At 45.2% G+C, this 16,036-nt stretch overlaps 1 protein-coding gene across 1 annotated transcript in view; it reads right to left on the bottom strand.

Annotated features, from left to right (window-relative positions):
* The window catches only part of pappaa (pregnancy-associated plasma protein A, pappalysin 1a), a 133,643-nt gene that overhangs the window by 96,455 nt on the left and 21,152 nt on the right, over window positions 1-16,036 (bottom strand). The window contains exons 4-6 of the mRNA XM_038965573.1: window positions 15,648-15,941; window positions 14,457-14,649; window positions 14,018-14,139 (exon numbers count right to left, since the gene is read on the bottom strand). Coding sequence (XP_038821501.1) covers window positions 14,018-14,139; window positions 14,457-14,649; window positions 15,648-15,941 — 609 coding nt within the window. The remainder of the gene's footprint in view (window positions 1-14,017; window positions 14,140-14,456; window positions 14,650-15,647; window positions 15,942-16,036) is intronic.

The raw sequence follows: 16,036 nt of genomic DNA, 5'->3' as shown, positions 1-16,036 counted from the left end.
CCTCCTTTGAATTCCATGCTGTCACAGTTACCAGCCCTTTCAAGCTTAACATCCTTATCATTTATCGCCCTCCAGGTTCCCTTGGAGAGTTCATCAATGAGCTTGATGCCTTGATAAGCTCCTTTCCTGAGGACGGCTCACCTCTCACAGTTCTGGGTGACTTTAACCTCCCCACGTCTACCTTTGACTCATTCCTCTCTGCCTCCTTCTTTCCACTCCTCTCCTCTTTTGACCTCACCCTCTCACCTTCCCCCCCTACTCACAAGGCAGGCAATACGCTTGACCTCATCTTTACTAGATGCTGTTCTTCCACTAACCTCATTGCAACTCCCCTCCTAGTCTCCGACCACTACCTTGTATCCTTTTCCCTCTCGCTCTCATCCAACACTTCCCACACTGCCCCTACTCGGATGGTATCGCGCCGTCCCAACCTTCGCTCTCTCTCCCCCGCTACTCTCTCCTCTTCCATCCTATCATCTCTTCCCTCTGCTCAAACCTTCTCCAACCTATCTCCTGATTCTGCCTCCTCAACCCTCCTCTCCTCCCTTTCTGCATCCTTTGACTCTCTATGTCCCCTATCCTCCAGGCCGGCTCGGTCCTCCCCTCCTGCTCCGTGGCTCGACGACTCATTGCGAGCTCACAGAACAGGGCTCCGGGCAGCCGAGCGGAAATGGAGGAAAACTCGCCTCCCTGCGGACCTGGCATCCTTTCACTCCCTCCTCTCTACATTTTCCTCTTCTGTCTCTGCTGCTAAAGCCACTTTCTACCACTCTAAATTCCAAGCATCTGCCTCTAACCCTAGGAAGCTCTTTGCCACCTTCTCCTCCCTCCTGAATCCTCCTCCCCCTCCCCCCCCCCCCTCCCTCTCTGCAGATGACTTCGTCAACCATTTTGAAAAGAAGGTCGACGACATCCGATCCTCGTTTGCTAAGTCAAACGACACCGCTGGTTCTGCTCACACTGCCCTACCCTGTGCTCTGACCTCTTTCTCCCCTCTCTCTCCAGATGAAATCTCGCGTCTTGTGACGGCCGGCCGCCCAACAACCTGCCCGCTTGACCCCATCCCCTCCTCTCTTCTCCAGACCATTTCCGGAGACCTTCTCCCTTACCTCACCTCGCTCATCAACTCATCCTTGACCGCTGGCTACGTCCCTTCCGTCTTCAAGAGAGCGAGAGTTGCACCCCTTCTGAAAAAACCTACACTCGATCCCTCCGATGTCAACAACTACAGACCAGTATCCCTTCTTTCTTTTCTCTCCAAAACTCTTGAACGTGCCGTCCTTGGCCAGCTCTCCTGCTATCTCTCTCAGAATGACCTTCTTGATCCAAATCAGTCAGGTTTCAAGACTAGTCATTCAACTGAGACTGCTCTTCTCTGTGTCACGGAGGCGCTCCGCACTGCTAAAGCTAACTCTCTCTCCTCTGCTCTCATCCTTCTAGACCTATCGGCTGCCTTTGATACTGTGAACCATCAGATCCTCCTCTCCACCCTCTCCGAGTTGGGCATCTCCGGCGCGGCCCACGCTTGGATTGCGTCCTACCTGACAGGTCGCTCCTACCAGGTGGCGTGGCGAGAATCTGTCTCCGCACCACGTGCTCTCACCACTGGTGTCCCCCAGGGTTCTGTTCTAGGCCCTCTCCTATTCTCGCTATACACCAAGTCACTTGGCTCTGTCATATCCTCACATGGTCTCTCCTATCATTGCTATGCAGACGACACACAATTAATCTTCTCCTTTCCCCCTTCTGATAACCAGGTGGCGAATCGCATCTCTGCATGTCTGGCAGACATATCAGTGTGGATGACGGATCACCACCTCAAGCTGAACCTCGGCAAGACGGAGCTGCTCTTCCTCCCGGGGAAGGACTGCCCGTTCCATGATCTCGCCATCACGGTTGACAACTCCATTGTGTCCTCCTCCCAGAGCGCTAAGAACCTTGGCGTGATCCTGGACAACACCCTGTCGTTCTCAACTAACATCAAGGCGGTGACCCGTTCCTGTAGGTTCATGCTCTACAACATTCGCAGAGTACGACCCTGCCTCACACAGGAAGCGGCGCAGGTCCTAATCCAGGCACTTGTCATCTCCCGTCTGGATTACTGCAACTCGCTGTTGGCTGGGCTCCCTGCCTGTGCCATTAAACCCCTACAACTCATCCAGAACGCCGCAGCCCGTCTGGTGTTCAACCTTCCCAAGTTCTCTCACGTCACCCCGCTCCTCCTCTCTCTCCACTGGCTTCCAGTTGAAGGTCGCATCCGCTACAAGACCATGGTGCTTGCCTACGGAGCTGCGAGGGGAACGGCACCTCCGTACCTTCAGGCTCTGATCAGGCCCTACACCCAAACAAGGGCACTGCGTTCATCCACCTCTGGCCTGCTCGCCTCCCTACCTCTGAGGAAGTATAGTTCCCGCTCAGCCCAGTCAAAACTGTTTGCTGCTCTGGCACCCCAATGGTGGAACAAACTCCCTCACGACGCCAGGTCAGCGGAGTCAATCACCACCTTCCGGAGACACCTGAAACCCCACCTCTTTAAGGAATACCTAGGATAGGATAAAGTAATCCTTCTAACCCCCCCCCCCCCCCCCCCCCCCCTTAAAAGAGTTAGATGCACTATTGTAAAGTGGTTGTTCCACTGGATATCATAAGGTGAATGCACCAATTTGTAAGTCGCTCTGGATAAGAGCGTCTGCTAAATGACTTAAATGTAAATGTAAATGTAAGTAATTGATAAATTCAATCAATCAACAAGTTTTAGATTCATACAATCAACACTGAACATTTTACAAAGAACAATAGAGATTATATTTCACTAAATTCAATTGAAAGATTTTGAAAATCAGGTTAAAAATCATGTTTTTACTATTTTGGTAGTTTAGTATGCAAATAACATTTATAAAATGTATGTGTAATAGAAGGTTAATCAAAATGATCACTACTATGCATGGTTCTCCCTTTACCGCAACTCTTTCACTATGTTTCAGTAGTGACACATTTAGTGGGGTGGTAAGGAATTCAGGTAAATGTGTCAAATGTGCAATACAAACAAAGTGTGTAAGTAGTATATAGATGTAGTAGCTTAATTTTATCACTATTTTGTTGCAAACTTGTAGGGTATTTGAGTTTAAAAAATACTTATAATGGTTGTAATTTCCACTTTGAAATTTCAGACTTGATTTGCCCTAACACAAAATGTATCAACCCTTACAAAAATGTCCATGAATTATAGTTCACATAATAATTCACATTTCCTGTTGCTGCAGGATTATTCATTATTGTGAATGTAAGTATGCTCCCTCTAATTCTCTCTCATTCTCTCTCTCAGATGACCTGAGCCCTAGGACTACCTGGCCTGACGACTCCTTGCTCTCCCCAGTCCACCGGGGCATGCAGCTGCTCCAATTTCAACTGTTCTAACTGCAGCTATGGAACCCTGACCTGTTCACTGGATGTGCTACCTTGTCCCGGACCTGCTGTTTTGGACTCTAACTCTGAATGATCGGATATGAAAAGCCAACTGACATTTACTCCTGAGGTGCTGACCTGTTGCACCCTCTACAACCACTGTGATTATTATTATCTGACCCTGCTGGTCATCTATGAACATTTGAACATCTTGGCCATGTTCTGTTAAAATCTCCACCCGGCACAGCCAGAAGAGGACTGGCCACGCCTCAGAGCCTGGTTCCTCACTAGGTTTCTTCCTAGGTTCTGGCCTTTCTAGGGAGTTTTTCCTAGCCACCGTGCTTCTACATCTGCATTGCTTGCTGTTTGGGATTTTAGGCTGGGTTTCTGAACAGCACTTTGTGACATCGGCTGATGTAAAAAGGGCTTTATAAATACATTTGATTGATTGATTGATTATTGTTTGTTGGAAGATGTGTGCTGAAAGTTGGGGAGAAAAAGGACACAATTTATGTGAACAACGCATTTAGAACAGTGGTCTGACTGATTACACATGGATGAGGTCAGTGAAGTATCAGGGCTGAATGAGCTGTTGACTTTTCTCAGCCATGGACTATATGCGGCAGACAGCGGACTGAGTTCATTGCCAGTAAAGCAGGGGAGGCAGCAGACTAGCTGCAGACTGAGGTGTGTTCCTACTGAGAGGGGCCCTGCACAGGGTTCTTTAGCGTCGGTCATAACAACCCCAAACAGCGCTCCTCCAGCCATATTTGGAGTCCACAGATACCTTGTATTATCCAGAGTGACGTACACCAACATTCATCAAGTGCTTTGAGAAGCCAGCGCCGCAGACACTGTGTTCTCCCTGTTTTCCTTTTGTGCACTTCCAAACTGGCAACCAACAAAACCCATTTGCTAACCTCATTTCTGGGCACTGCACAGAATTCCAGTGTTTAATCAAGTGAGCACCGAATTCGGTTTCCAGGCCACATTATCTTAACACATGTATTATAAGTGTGTGTGGCCAGAATAGAGGTAACTTTGAAAAAAGGACAGAAAAGAAACTGAGGAACTGAGATGCACTTACAGTTTGTACCCAGTCTCTCTCTCTCTCTCTCTCTCTCTCTCTCTCTCTCTCTCTCTCTCTCTCTCTCTCTCTCTCTCTCTCTCTCTCTCTCTCTCTCCTCTCTCTCTCTCTCTCTCTCTCTCTCTCTCTCTCTCTCTCTCTCTCTCTCTCTCTCTCTCTCTCTCTCTCTCTCTCTCTCTCTCTCTCTCTCTCTCTCTCTCTCTCAAGTTTTTCATTTACATTTTGAGGAAAGGAGTTTTAGCCACTGCCAATGTGTTGTAATGTCAGCTGTTATGGTGGGCTGTCCTCCTGCTTTGGAACTCCTACTACGGATGCCAGAGGTTAGAGATTTACGATGAGACAGGATGGACATGTATAAAGATTATATGAATCCTTGGCAAGACCCAAGTCTATTTTTCAACACTGTAGAATTACCAGTACAGTAATTTTAAGTATTACTTATTTTATCTTTCAAATCCAACTAAAACAGCACCTGCAATGACTTCTCATCTGAATTCTTCATTAAGGTTAAATCTACTCGCTGGTATATAAACAGCTCTGAAGCGTTTGACCTCGCCTTGCCTCCCAGGCTGCTGAAAGGCCCCAAGGGTGATCAGACAATCCAAACCTGGCCTTTGAATAAGAGGCCTTGCTTTCTCACTTGATTAGCTAATCCCACCGGGGTATTAGCCTGTCTAGGAGAGCTCTCGTTCTAGGAAAGGGGGAAAGAGACATTGGGCGGAATTCCAGCTTAATTGCAGTAGGGTTGAATGTGGAGCACTGTGTCTGTGTGCCAGGGCCCTTCGGCATTATGTGGGAATCAGACGGTGTAGAGTCGTGGAGCGCTGGGAAAAGGGGACTGGAATTGACTGGGATACGGATGGATAAACATAGAGGGATATGTCCGGGCACGCACTCTGCTTTCTAAGAAAGGGGCCTGCCTCTCCTTCGTGTGTCACACACTCGATAGCACACACACACACACACACAACAGACTGACTGACTTGCACTGAGGTAACCGTTGTCCTCCACTTTAATGGATGCAAACATCAATTCATGCCATGACCCCTAACTAGAGGGCATGAGAGTAACCACAATGGAAATATGTCTTGCTCACTTGTATTTTGTCCCTTGACAGCCATACGGTGTCAATTGATCAATTAATCAATCAAGCGATCCCGCATAGCAGTCAATCTTCAAGAACTTCCTCTAGTACAGTGTTGGGTTCCCGAGTGGCGCAGCGGTCTAAGGCATCACTACAGACCCTGGTTCGATCCCGGGCTGTATCACAACCGGCTACACACAATTGGCCCAGCGTCGTCCTGGTTAGGCTTTGGCCGGTGTAGGCCATCATTGTAAATAAGAATTTGATCTTAACTGACTTCCCTAATTAAATAAAGGTTAAATACAACACAAAAAATACATAGAAATAGTCTTGAAGGCCAAAAAATGTCAGTCAGTAATTTATTCCATCTCTCTGCATATGATATCTGCAGTGTAAACAGTTGGCGTGGGTGACAGGGGTGAGGGATGGAGAACGTGGTGAGAAGGGAGAGTGATGGGGAAAGCAGAAGGTCTAAAGGAAAGGAGGTGACACTGACAGTCCAGCTCCTCTCTTCTCCCTCGCCTGGGGACTTTCCGCATATTTCCTTCAGCACACATCCACTGCTCCTCTCCTTCTATTTCAGATCAAACCTCGTTGGCCTCCACTCAACATCCCAATGTAAAAAAAATAAATAAACTTGTCCTGGTGTGCGGATGCTTTTATATAGTGCAACTCTGGAAGGCCTTAAAGGGATACTTTGGTATTTGGCATGCGAGCAGATACCCATAGACGTCCAGTCGTTGCGCTAACACTAGTTAGTATTGGCTTGAGAAACTACTGTATCTATAACTTCCTTCATACTACACACAGATACATCAAAATGGTTCATCTGACTCTGGGGAAGTAGATACATGTCCTCATTGCCAAAATCACAAAGTATCACTTTAAGGCAGTATCGCTTAAGATCAGGTAGCGCGCTCCAGGATTGACATTCTCCAGAATAAGTGAGTGTACAGTACGTGCATGGCTGCGCATATCCAATAGCCCTCCATCCACAAATCATTATCTCATGACCATCATAAAGTGCTAGTTGAGATGAAGCAGGGGAAGCTGCTCTTTCTCTTTAGCTACTTTGTGTCTGAACTCTGTGACCCTGAGTCCCTGCAGTGTGCAGCCCTGGCAGCAATGGAGCAGGGACCAATGAATGTAACCCCTGTTCTCCCAGACAGACAGCGAGAGCACACACACACCAAATACTCACACACAAACACATGGTATCACGTAATGCAGCGAGGCTTGACACTGCCCCGCCTTCAAAAAAGGGCGATGCTAATGAAAGCATGGCCCGACATCTGGGCCAGAGTCAGACAGGAACACTTTAGCGATGCACGGCTCAGTGCAGCAGCACATACACGCACAAATACACACACACACACACACACACACACACACACACACACACACACACACACACACACACACACACACACACACACACACACACACACACACACACACACACACACACACACACACACACACACACACACACACACACACACACACACACACACACACACCTACACACATTCAGACCCCTTGACCTATTCCACATTTTGTTGTGTTACAACCTGAATAAAATGTATATAAAAAAAAATTTCACCACAATGTTTCACCACAATACCCCATAATGACGAAGTAAAACATGTTTTAAGACATTTTTGCAAATTCATAAAATGACAGAGATATCTCATTTACATAGGTATTCATACTCCAGGGTCAATACACGTTAGAATCACCTTTGGCAGCAATTACAGCTGTGACTCTTTCTAGGTAAGTTTCTAAGAGCTTTGCACACATGGATTGTATACTATTTGTACATATAATTTTTTTAATTCTTCAAGCTCTTTCAAGTTGTTTGTTGATCATTGCTACACAGCCATTTTCAAGTCTTGCCATAGATTTCCAAGCCAATTTAAGTTAAAACTGTATCTGGGCCACTCAGGAACATTCACTGTCCTCTTGATAAGCAACTCCATTATATATTTGGCCTTGTGTTTTAGGTTCTTGTCCTGTTGAAAGGTGAATTTGTCTCGTAGTGTCTGTTGGAAAACAGACTGAACTAGGTTTTCTTTTTTTTCAGTTTTACTTTAGTGCCTTATTGCAAACAGGATGCATGTTTTGGAATATTTATTTTCTGCACAGCTGGGGTTCCTAAACTTTTTTGGCCCACGATCCCATTTTGATATCTTAAAATTTTTGCAACCCCAACCATGTGATTAAAAAAAAATGTAGCCCTAATTAACATCCAATGATTATTTGGGGCTATGGCAGTCAATTAAAAAAAACATTCTAACAGTACTTCTGATTGTCTTCTCAACTCACCATCACATACTTTTACTGTGGGGCTATGACAGTCAATAGCAAATTAGTTTGACATAATGTATATTATCCCACCACCACTAATGAGATGGGTGTGCTTGAAGCATGTCGTGTCGGAGGTTCTTATTAAAGTCTGTGGGCGTGGTTGACAGTGTGCACCTCATCTCTGCTGTCACATCCAACCTGGCTTGATATTTGGTTTTAATGCAGACAAGACAGAGCACTGAATCCAGCTTCACACAGATGTGAGTGGGCGAAGGATACCATGAGTTTTATGGTGCTTTCAAGACAACTGGGAACTCAAAAAATATGAGTTCAAATCATGACATCAGTGATCTTCAGGTCGGAAAGTCAGAGCTCTAGAAAGAGGCCAGAGTTCCCGAGTTGGATGACCGTTCAATACAATTTTTCGCAGTCTAATCTCTTTTTTTCCCCAAGTTCCCAGTTGTCTTGAACGCAATGAAGTTGGATGTTGGAGATTTCCGAAATCCCAGTTATGGTATTCCCTTTGTGTCAGGAACCAAAACTCCTCCATAGTCACCCGTGAACGTGTTGTCTGCAGCATTCGGTCACATGACAGCTCAATCAGCTGTTCGATTTCACTTACTGGAATGTCAACTGGGCCAGGATTGGGAATGGATTGGGAAGTAGGTCCCAAAGTGGTCTTCCAAGTGTTGGAGGTGAGCAGTCATCACTCGTGTGGGACACTTACTGATGCTGTTTTCATTAGAAACATGCACAGCCGAGGGAAGGGGGCATGGTTCGCTTTTGAAAGACTTTCTCTCCAATAAGAGTTCTTTCCCAAGTTCCTCGGCGTACATATGACTGACAAACTGAAATGGTCCACCCAAACAGACAGTGTGGTGAAGAAGGCGCAAGAGCGCCTCTTCAACTTTAAGAGGCAGAACATTTTTTGGCTTGGCACCTAAAACCCTCTTTTACAGATGCACAATTGAGAGCATCCTGTCGGGCTGTATCACTGCCTGGTACGGCAACTGCACCGCCCGCAACAGCAGGGCTCTCCATAGGGTGGTGCGGTTTGCACAACGCATTACCGGGGGCAAACTACCTGCCCTCCAGGACACCTACAGCACCTGATGTCACAGGAAGGCCAAAAAGATAACCAAGGACAACAACCACCTGAGCTATTGCCTGTTCACCCCACTATCATCCAGAAGGTGAGGTCAGTACAGGTGCATCAAAGCTGGGACCGAGAGACTGAAAAACAGCTTTAATCTCAAGGCCATCAGACTGTTAAATAGCCATCACTAGCATAGAGAGGCTGCTGCCTACATATACAGACTTGAAATCATTGGCCACTTTAATAAATGGAATAATAGTCACTGTCTTGTATTAATCATCTCATATGTATATACTGTATTCTATACTATCTACTGTATCTTAGCCTATTCTGCAATGACATTGCCCATCCATATATTTATATATTTTTAATTCCATTACTTTACTTAGATTTGTGAGTATCAGGTATTTGTTGTGAAATTGTTAGATATTACTTGTTAGATATTGCTGCACTGTTGGAACTAGAAGCGAAAGCATTTTGCTACACCCGCAATAGCATCTGCGAAACATGTGAATGATTCAAGTCCACCAGTCAAGTGCAGCCCATGATCTAAATACGCTCTCTAGTATAATTTTATATTTTCATAATTTTCATTTCGATTTTGAAGGTTAACAACATTACAATGATTTGGAGATGCAACGATGATATTATAACATGTATATATTTTTGTATATGTATATTTTGGGGAGTGGGGGGGATTTAGTAAATTCCCTCACAACCACATTTTCATATCAGGCGACCCCTAGTTTGGGAACTGTTTCTGTACAGGCTTCCTTCTTTTCACTCTGTCATTTAGATTAGTATTGTGGATTAACTACAATGCCGTTGATCCATCCTCAGTTTTGTCCTATTAGAGCCATTCATCTCTGTAACTGTTTTAAAGTCACCATTGGCCTCATGGTGAAATCCCTGAGCGGTTTCCTTCCTCTCCGGCAACTGAGTTAGGAAGGACGCTTGTATCTTTGTGGTGACTGGGTGTATTGATCCACCATCCAAAGTGTAAATGATAACTTCATGCTCAAAGGGATATTTAATGTCGGCTTTTACATTTTTTTTGCCATCCCCCAATAGATGCCCTTATTTGCGAGGCGAGGAAAACCTCCCTGGTCTTTGTGGTTGAATCTGTGTTTGAAATGTACTGCTCGACTGAGGAATATTACAGCTAATGTGTGGGGTACAGAGATGAGGTAGTCATTAGAAAAATCATGTTCAACACTATTATTGCACACAGAGTGAGTCTATGCAACTTATTATGTGACTTGTTAAGCACATTTTTACTGCTGAACTTATTTAGGCTTGCCATAACAAAGAGGTTGAATATTAATTGACTCAAGTAAGTTAGTTCAGCTTTGAAAATGTTATGAATTTCTAAATATTTCTAAAAACACAATTCCACTATGGGGTATTGTGTGTAGGCCAGTGACACAAAATCTCAATTTAATTAATTTAAAAGTCAGGCTGTAACACAATAAAATGTGGAAAAAGTCAAGTGGTGTGAATACTTTTTGAAGGCACTGTATACTTTACATGTGTGCACGCATTACTTTGCACACACACATCCCAGGTCTTTCACGTACATCCACACACTCTCCTGGTTCCAACCAGCTGCAAAATCCTCCTCATGAACCACATGCAATTCACTTAACTATCTTGGGTGGTTTCCACATGGTTTCTTCCATCAATTTTTTCATCCTCATCCCCCAGCCATATTTCTTGTGGGTCTAGAGCAGTAAAGATTTACTAGTGGTGCTCCAGCTCTCTCTCTGACCACGCCAGGGTTTCCTGTGGTGTGAGGACACAAGCCACGGGACTGACAGGTGTCAGGCGTGTTACACACACACACACACGCGCACAAACGCGCACATGTACGCCTGTACATGCCCATTCACACACACATGCCTGGACATGCCCACCATCCCACCAGGCTGGTTGGAGGAGCTATGGGAAGACGGGCTCATTGTAATGGCTGGAATGGAATAAATGGAACAGTATAAAACACAGCAAACATATGGAAGGCACATGTTTGACTCCGTTCCATTTATTCCATTCCAGCCATTACTATTAGCTCATCCTTCTATAGCTCCTCTCACCAGCCTCCACTGACACACACCAATACTTCAACCACACATACACACACTAATGGTATTGGCATTATGCTTGCTTGCATCGTCGGGATGTCTGTGGGTGGCAGTTACTTGACTGCCATAAGCTGTCACTTCTGCAGAGACAATGTGCTCACACACCACACACACACACACACATGCACACACACACACACACACACACACACACACACACACACACACACACACACACACACACACACACACACACACACACACACACACACACACACACACACACACACACACACACACACACACACAAACACAAACACATGAAGCCAGCTGTTAGGAGCCTGTGATGGACTAGCATCGGTGTGTAAACAGGGGAGTGGAAATCTGCTGCTTGCTAACATGGAGAGCTTCCAATCGGGAAATCAGAGAGAGGTTTACACACAGCACAGCGGACAAGCCCAGACATGCCTCTCACACACACACTGTAGCCTGTGTGGAGCAAGGACTTTGCAAACAGACACACACACAGACACGTGCGCAAGTGCGCACAAGCACGCACGCACACACACAAGCACGCACACACACACCGTTCTAGCGCCCGATGAGCCCAATGAGCCCAATGAGCCCAATGAGCCCAATGAGTCACTGGGCTCATTATTAGCCATGTGCTGTCGGACACCTGCCAAGCTGATCAGATCTCACTGGATTCTACAGACTCTAGCTCTGACCCTGAAAGACTGCAGCATTTTATAATGAGTTCACAACCACAGAATAACAATGGAATAACTTTGAAGCTTGGGGAACTGTGCCATCGTGGCATCTCTATCAACATACCAACACAGTAGGGATCATTTATTCCTTATCAGTTTATTTCTTATCAGAGGACCTAGGAGAGAGTTTTAAGACCTCTGTATCTCTATATCTAGACTAGATTGAATAGACTGATCTAGTACTGCTCTAGTCCTAATGTACAGGTATTATTAGCTGTGAATTTAGCTTCCACTAGACTTGGTATGTGATAATAATGGCAGATTTACTGACACACAGATACACACACAGATACACACACTGAAACACACACTGAAACACACACTGAAACACACACTGAAACACACTCTGAACAATGCTTACTACTGCAGCTGCCAGAACCAGCTAGCGGTCAGAGGTACACAGCTGTGCAGACTATTTATAAAGGCCAAATTCCATCTCCCTAAAATCCACTGCAAGAGCTGGGGGAGAGAGGGGGAGAAAAATACATCGTATTTTGGGAATGCTGCTGATTGTAGCATTAGCTGTCCTCAATTTCCCTGATAACAAATGGGGAAAATGACATTACAGACATGATCCGAGAAGCGCTCTCCCCAGTTCCCACCATGTCTGTCGCTTTGAGCCCACGTTTGGGATTTCTGGGATACGGAATCTCCATTCCCTTATGAACGCAGGCTCAACTTTCACTCCTTCTGCATCCCTCAGCTTGTGTCAGGGGCTGTGACTCAGATGAATCATTTGCATCTTTGGGGCTCGACTCAGCGACCATATGATTAGCATGTTTGAGAGTTGACTCAGAAGCCAAATAAAGCAAGATACTGGCTTAGAGTGAATAGTGAGATTTGATGATGTGGGGAAGATACTATCAGCAAGAGAAAAAGGAGGGGAGGGGTGATTTGACAGGAGGATTCATAGGAGGAAGAAGTTCAGGTGTGTTACTGACAGGGTGGGGTTACATTGACAATGTGTGAGAGGTGTGGGAGGTGGGTGGGTTGGTGGGCATGCCTTATAAGGCAGGGTGTGTGGTACACAGTAGCTACTGTATGTGCTGTATGTTCTGGGGTAGGATGGTTAGAATCCAGGAGAGTAAATGTAAATGAATGGGGAAAGTGAGTAAGGAGAAGTACACTGAGATGTGAAGTTTACAGAGGTTTTAGTGATGAATGGAGGACGTGAATGAGGTGGGTACGTTGTTTTGGCCTGGGTGAGACAGAGATGAGAGCCAGTGGGCTACAGTAGGCCCTGAGTTTGTCCAGTCAGTCAGAGAAACAGACAGACAGACATGTGTGGTAATAAATAACCCAGGATATAGTGGTCTGTCACGTTCTGACCTTAGTTCCTTTTTTATGTCTTTATTTTAGTTTGGTCAGAGCGTGAGTTGGGGTGGGCATTCTATGTTGTTTTTCTATGTTTTGTTCTATGGTTATATTTCTATGTGTTTGGCCTAGTATGGTTCCCAATCAGAGGCAGGTGTCAGTCGTTGTCTTTGATTGGGAGCCATATTTAGGTAGCCTGTTTTCCTTTGTGTTTTGTGGGTGGTTGTTTTCCTGTGTCTGTGTTTTCACCATACGGGACTGTTTCGTTTTTTCGTTTTGTATCATTCACGTTGTTATTTTTGTATTCTTAGTGTTCAGTTATTAAATTGAATATGGACACTTACCACGCGCTTTGGTCCTCCTCTTCTTCCACCCACGACGAGCGTTACATGGTCTTACCTTCTACCAGCTTTCACAGTCTAATGTCAGAATTAGACATTCATCCATGTTTGTCAAACGTCAAATTTTGAAGTTATTGCAAATGTCAAATTTCTAAGTGTTTAAAGTTAAGTTAAGGCATTAACTCCGAATTTTTAAGGTTAGGATTAAGTTCAGGCATTAAATCCAAATTCTTACAGTTAGGCATTAACTCCGAATGGTTAAGGTAAGGGTTAAGGTTTGGGATAGGCTTAAAACAAAAATACACAAAAAAATGTATATCGCTGGATTTGAACTTGCAACCTTTGGAATCAGAGGCATATGCTTACACCCATCCGTCATCCCTGTCCACAACGCCCTATCAAAACCAAAACCTACTTGAAGCTAACAGCGCTCACTGTTGCCCCTATTGGCCGGTTTCCACGTCATCTTCTGAAGTCCTCAGACATGGATGGACATTGAATACTGACTTGTATCACGGGTGACCTGGCTGCTTACCTTCGGCCTCGCGGGGGCTCCAGTGTCCAGAGGGGGCGCAGGGTCGGGGGGACGAGGAGTTGGATGCGTACTGCATCAGTACCCGGCCCTCTGTGCATTTATCACACACTGATCCCACTTCTCTAGGAAACCAACAGACAGGCACACCAACCAACTTAGATACAGTTTATATGGAAACACACTCACTTAGATACAGTTTATATGGAAACACACTCAGATACAGTCCAATAAGACTGGCCCTCATTTAAATACAGGCCATATAGACATGCAGGTACTACTCACTTAGATACAGTCAAAATAGAGAGGTGTTAATTTAGATGTGATCCAAACAGACAGTCAACCCATTTATCCAAAATATCTCCAGGTATTTTGCAGAGTGGAGGTCAATGCAAAAATATCCCCATTGTGCTGCCTGCCCCATTCGTCCAGCTAATTTCACCTGTCGTAGAAGTGGCCGGAAATAGGCGGGAACCACTCCAGGGTAATGGCGGCATGCTCTTGCTCCACCACTTGGGGTGCCATGGGCACAGGGGGTGGCTTGGACTCGGGCTGCCACGTCTGGTAGATCAGGTCCAGGTAGCAGTGCATCCGGGCAACTTGGTTGGAGGTGAAAGAGTTCGTACAGTCATCATCTACGTGGAAGAGATCAGATCAGATCAGAAACAGTTTAATATGATGGTTTGTAGATTATGTATTCACGTAAACTAAGTGGGATTTATAATGTATTTTCTTTTAGAGCAGGTTAAAGGTTAAAGGTTGAATTAACCAATAGGGCAAGGTTAGGGAAGCCCTAAGAAGTAATGTACATGTATACGTACAGTAGATAGAAAAACAGGGCCTGGTCTGTAGCAATGTTATTAAGAGAAGAGATATTCTTAAAGTCTCTACAGGTCCATGACCTGAACATACATTAGAATATATCGAGTGTGTTTTTCCAGTGCAATGTCCTTGCTACATTCCACACCTGCCAAGGCACACATATGTGACACTCAAGGTCAGCATACTGTATGGTTGGACATTCCTACAGATGTAGAATTTTAATTTGAGACAGTTTGCTACAGCAACAGGAAGTGTGAATTATTATGTGGATAATAGGGGTTGATACATTTCTGAAATTTCAAAGTGGAAATAACAAATAATAAACTACAAGTTGTACATTTTCTGCATTGCAGGGAAGTTCTCCTGCAACAGGGTGATCAAATTAAGATCCTACATCTGTTTGTGCTCTGTGTTTATTTCTGATTGAGGGTTATCCCTAGTTACCACAGCCTCAAAGTCGCTATATCGTAAAAAAAACATAAAAACAAAAAATTGGTTTTTGGTCTTCATTTAATGTTAGGGGTTAGGCATAAGGTTAACAGTTTGGTTAAGGTTAGTGTTAGGTTCAAAATCAGATTTTAAGAAGAGAAATTGTAGAAATAGGCGAGGTTTAGCAAATGTCCATAAACCCCCCTGTGATGGGTTTATGGACAATCTGGACATGTTTGTATGGTGTGTGTGTGTGTGTGTGTGCGTGTGTGTGTGCGTGCATGTGTGTGTGTGTGTGTGTGTGTGTGTGTGTGTGTGTGTGTGTGTGTGTGTGTGTGTGTGTGTGTGTTTCTGTGCTTGTATGTGAGCAGTGCAATCTCACCTGCGTAGCTCATGTAGTTGTTGTACGGTGTGTTTGTGAAGTGGCGACGCCCGCAGGTGTCGTTGCCAGGCTCAGGGTCTCTGCAGTGCTTGTACTTGGGCGTGGGGTTAGTGTCTTCACACAGATCTCCTGTCTCCAACGACGGCTCAGTCTCCAGACATGCATCGTTACACGACTCAATCTCAGAGATCCCCCGGAACACGTGGTACAGCCCGAGACTGTGGCCGATCTCATGGATCATGGTGTGGTTGTGACCAAATGTGCCATAGAAGGAGGGGTTCAGAACAATTCCACCTACAAATGGAGAGCAGACACAGACAAACACATATTCACACTAGAAAGTACTGGAAGCTGGAGTGGGATTGAGACAATGCATTATTCATCGACCC

The sequence above is a fragment of the Salvelinus namaycush genome, chromosome 26, assembly GCF_016432855.1.
Source record: "Salvelinus namaycush isolate Seneca chromosome 26, SaNama_1.0, whole genome shotgun sequence".
NCBI classification, from domain to species: Eukaryota; Metazoa; Chordata; class Actinopteri; order Salmoniformes; family Salmonidae; genus Salvelinus; species Salvelinus namaycush.
This window is presented reverse-complemented; position numbering and strand designations above follow the sequence as displayed.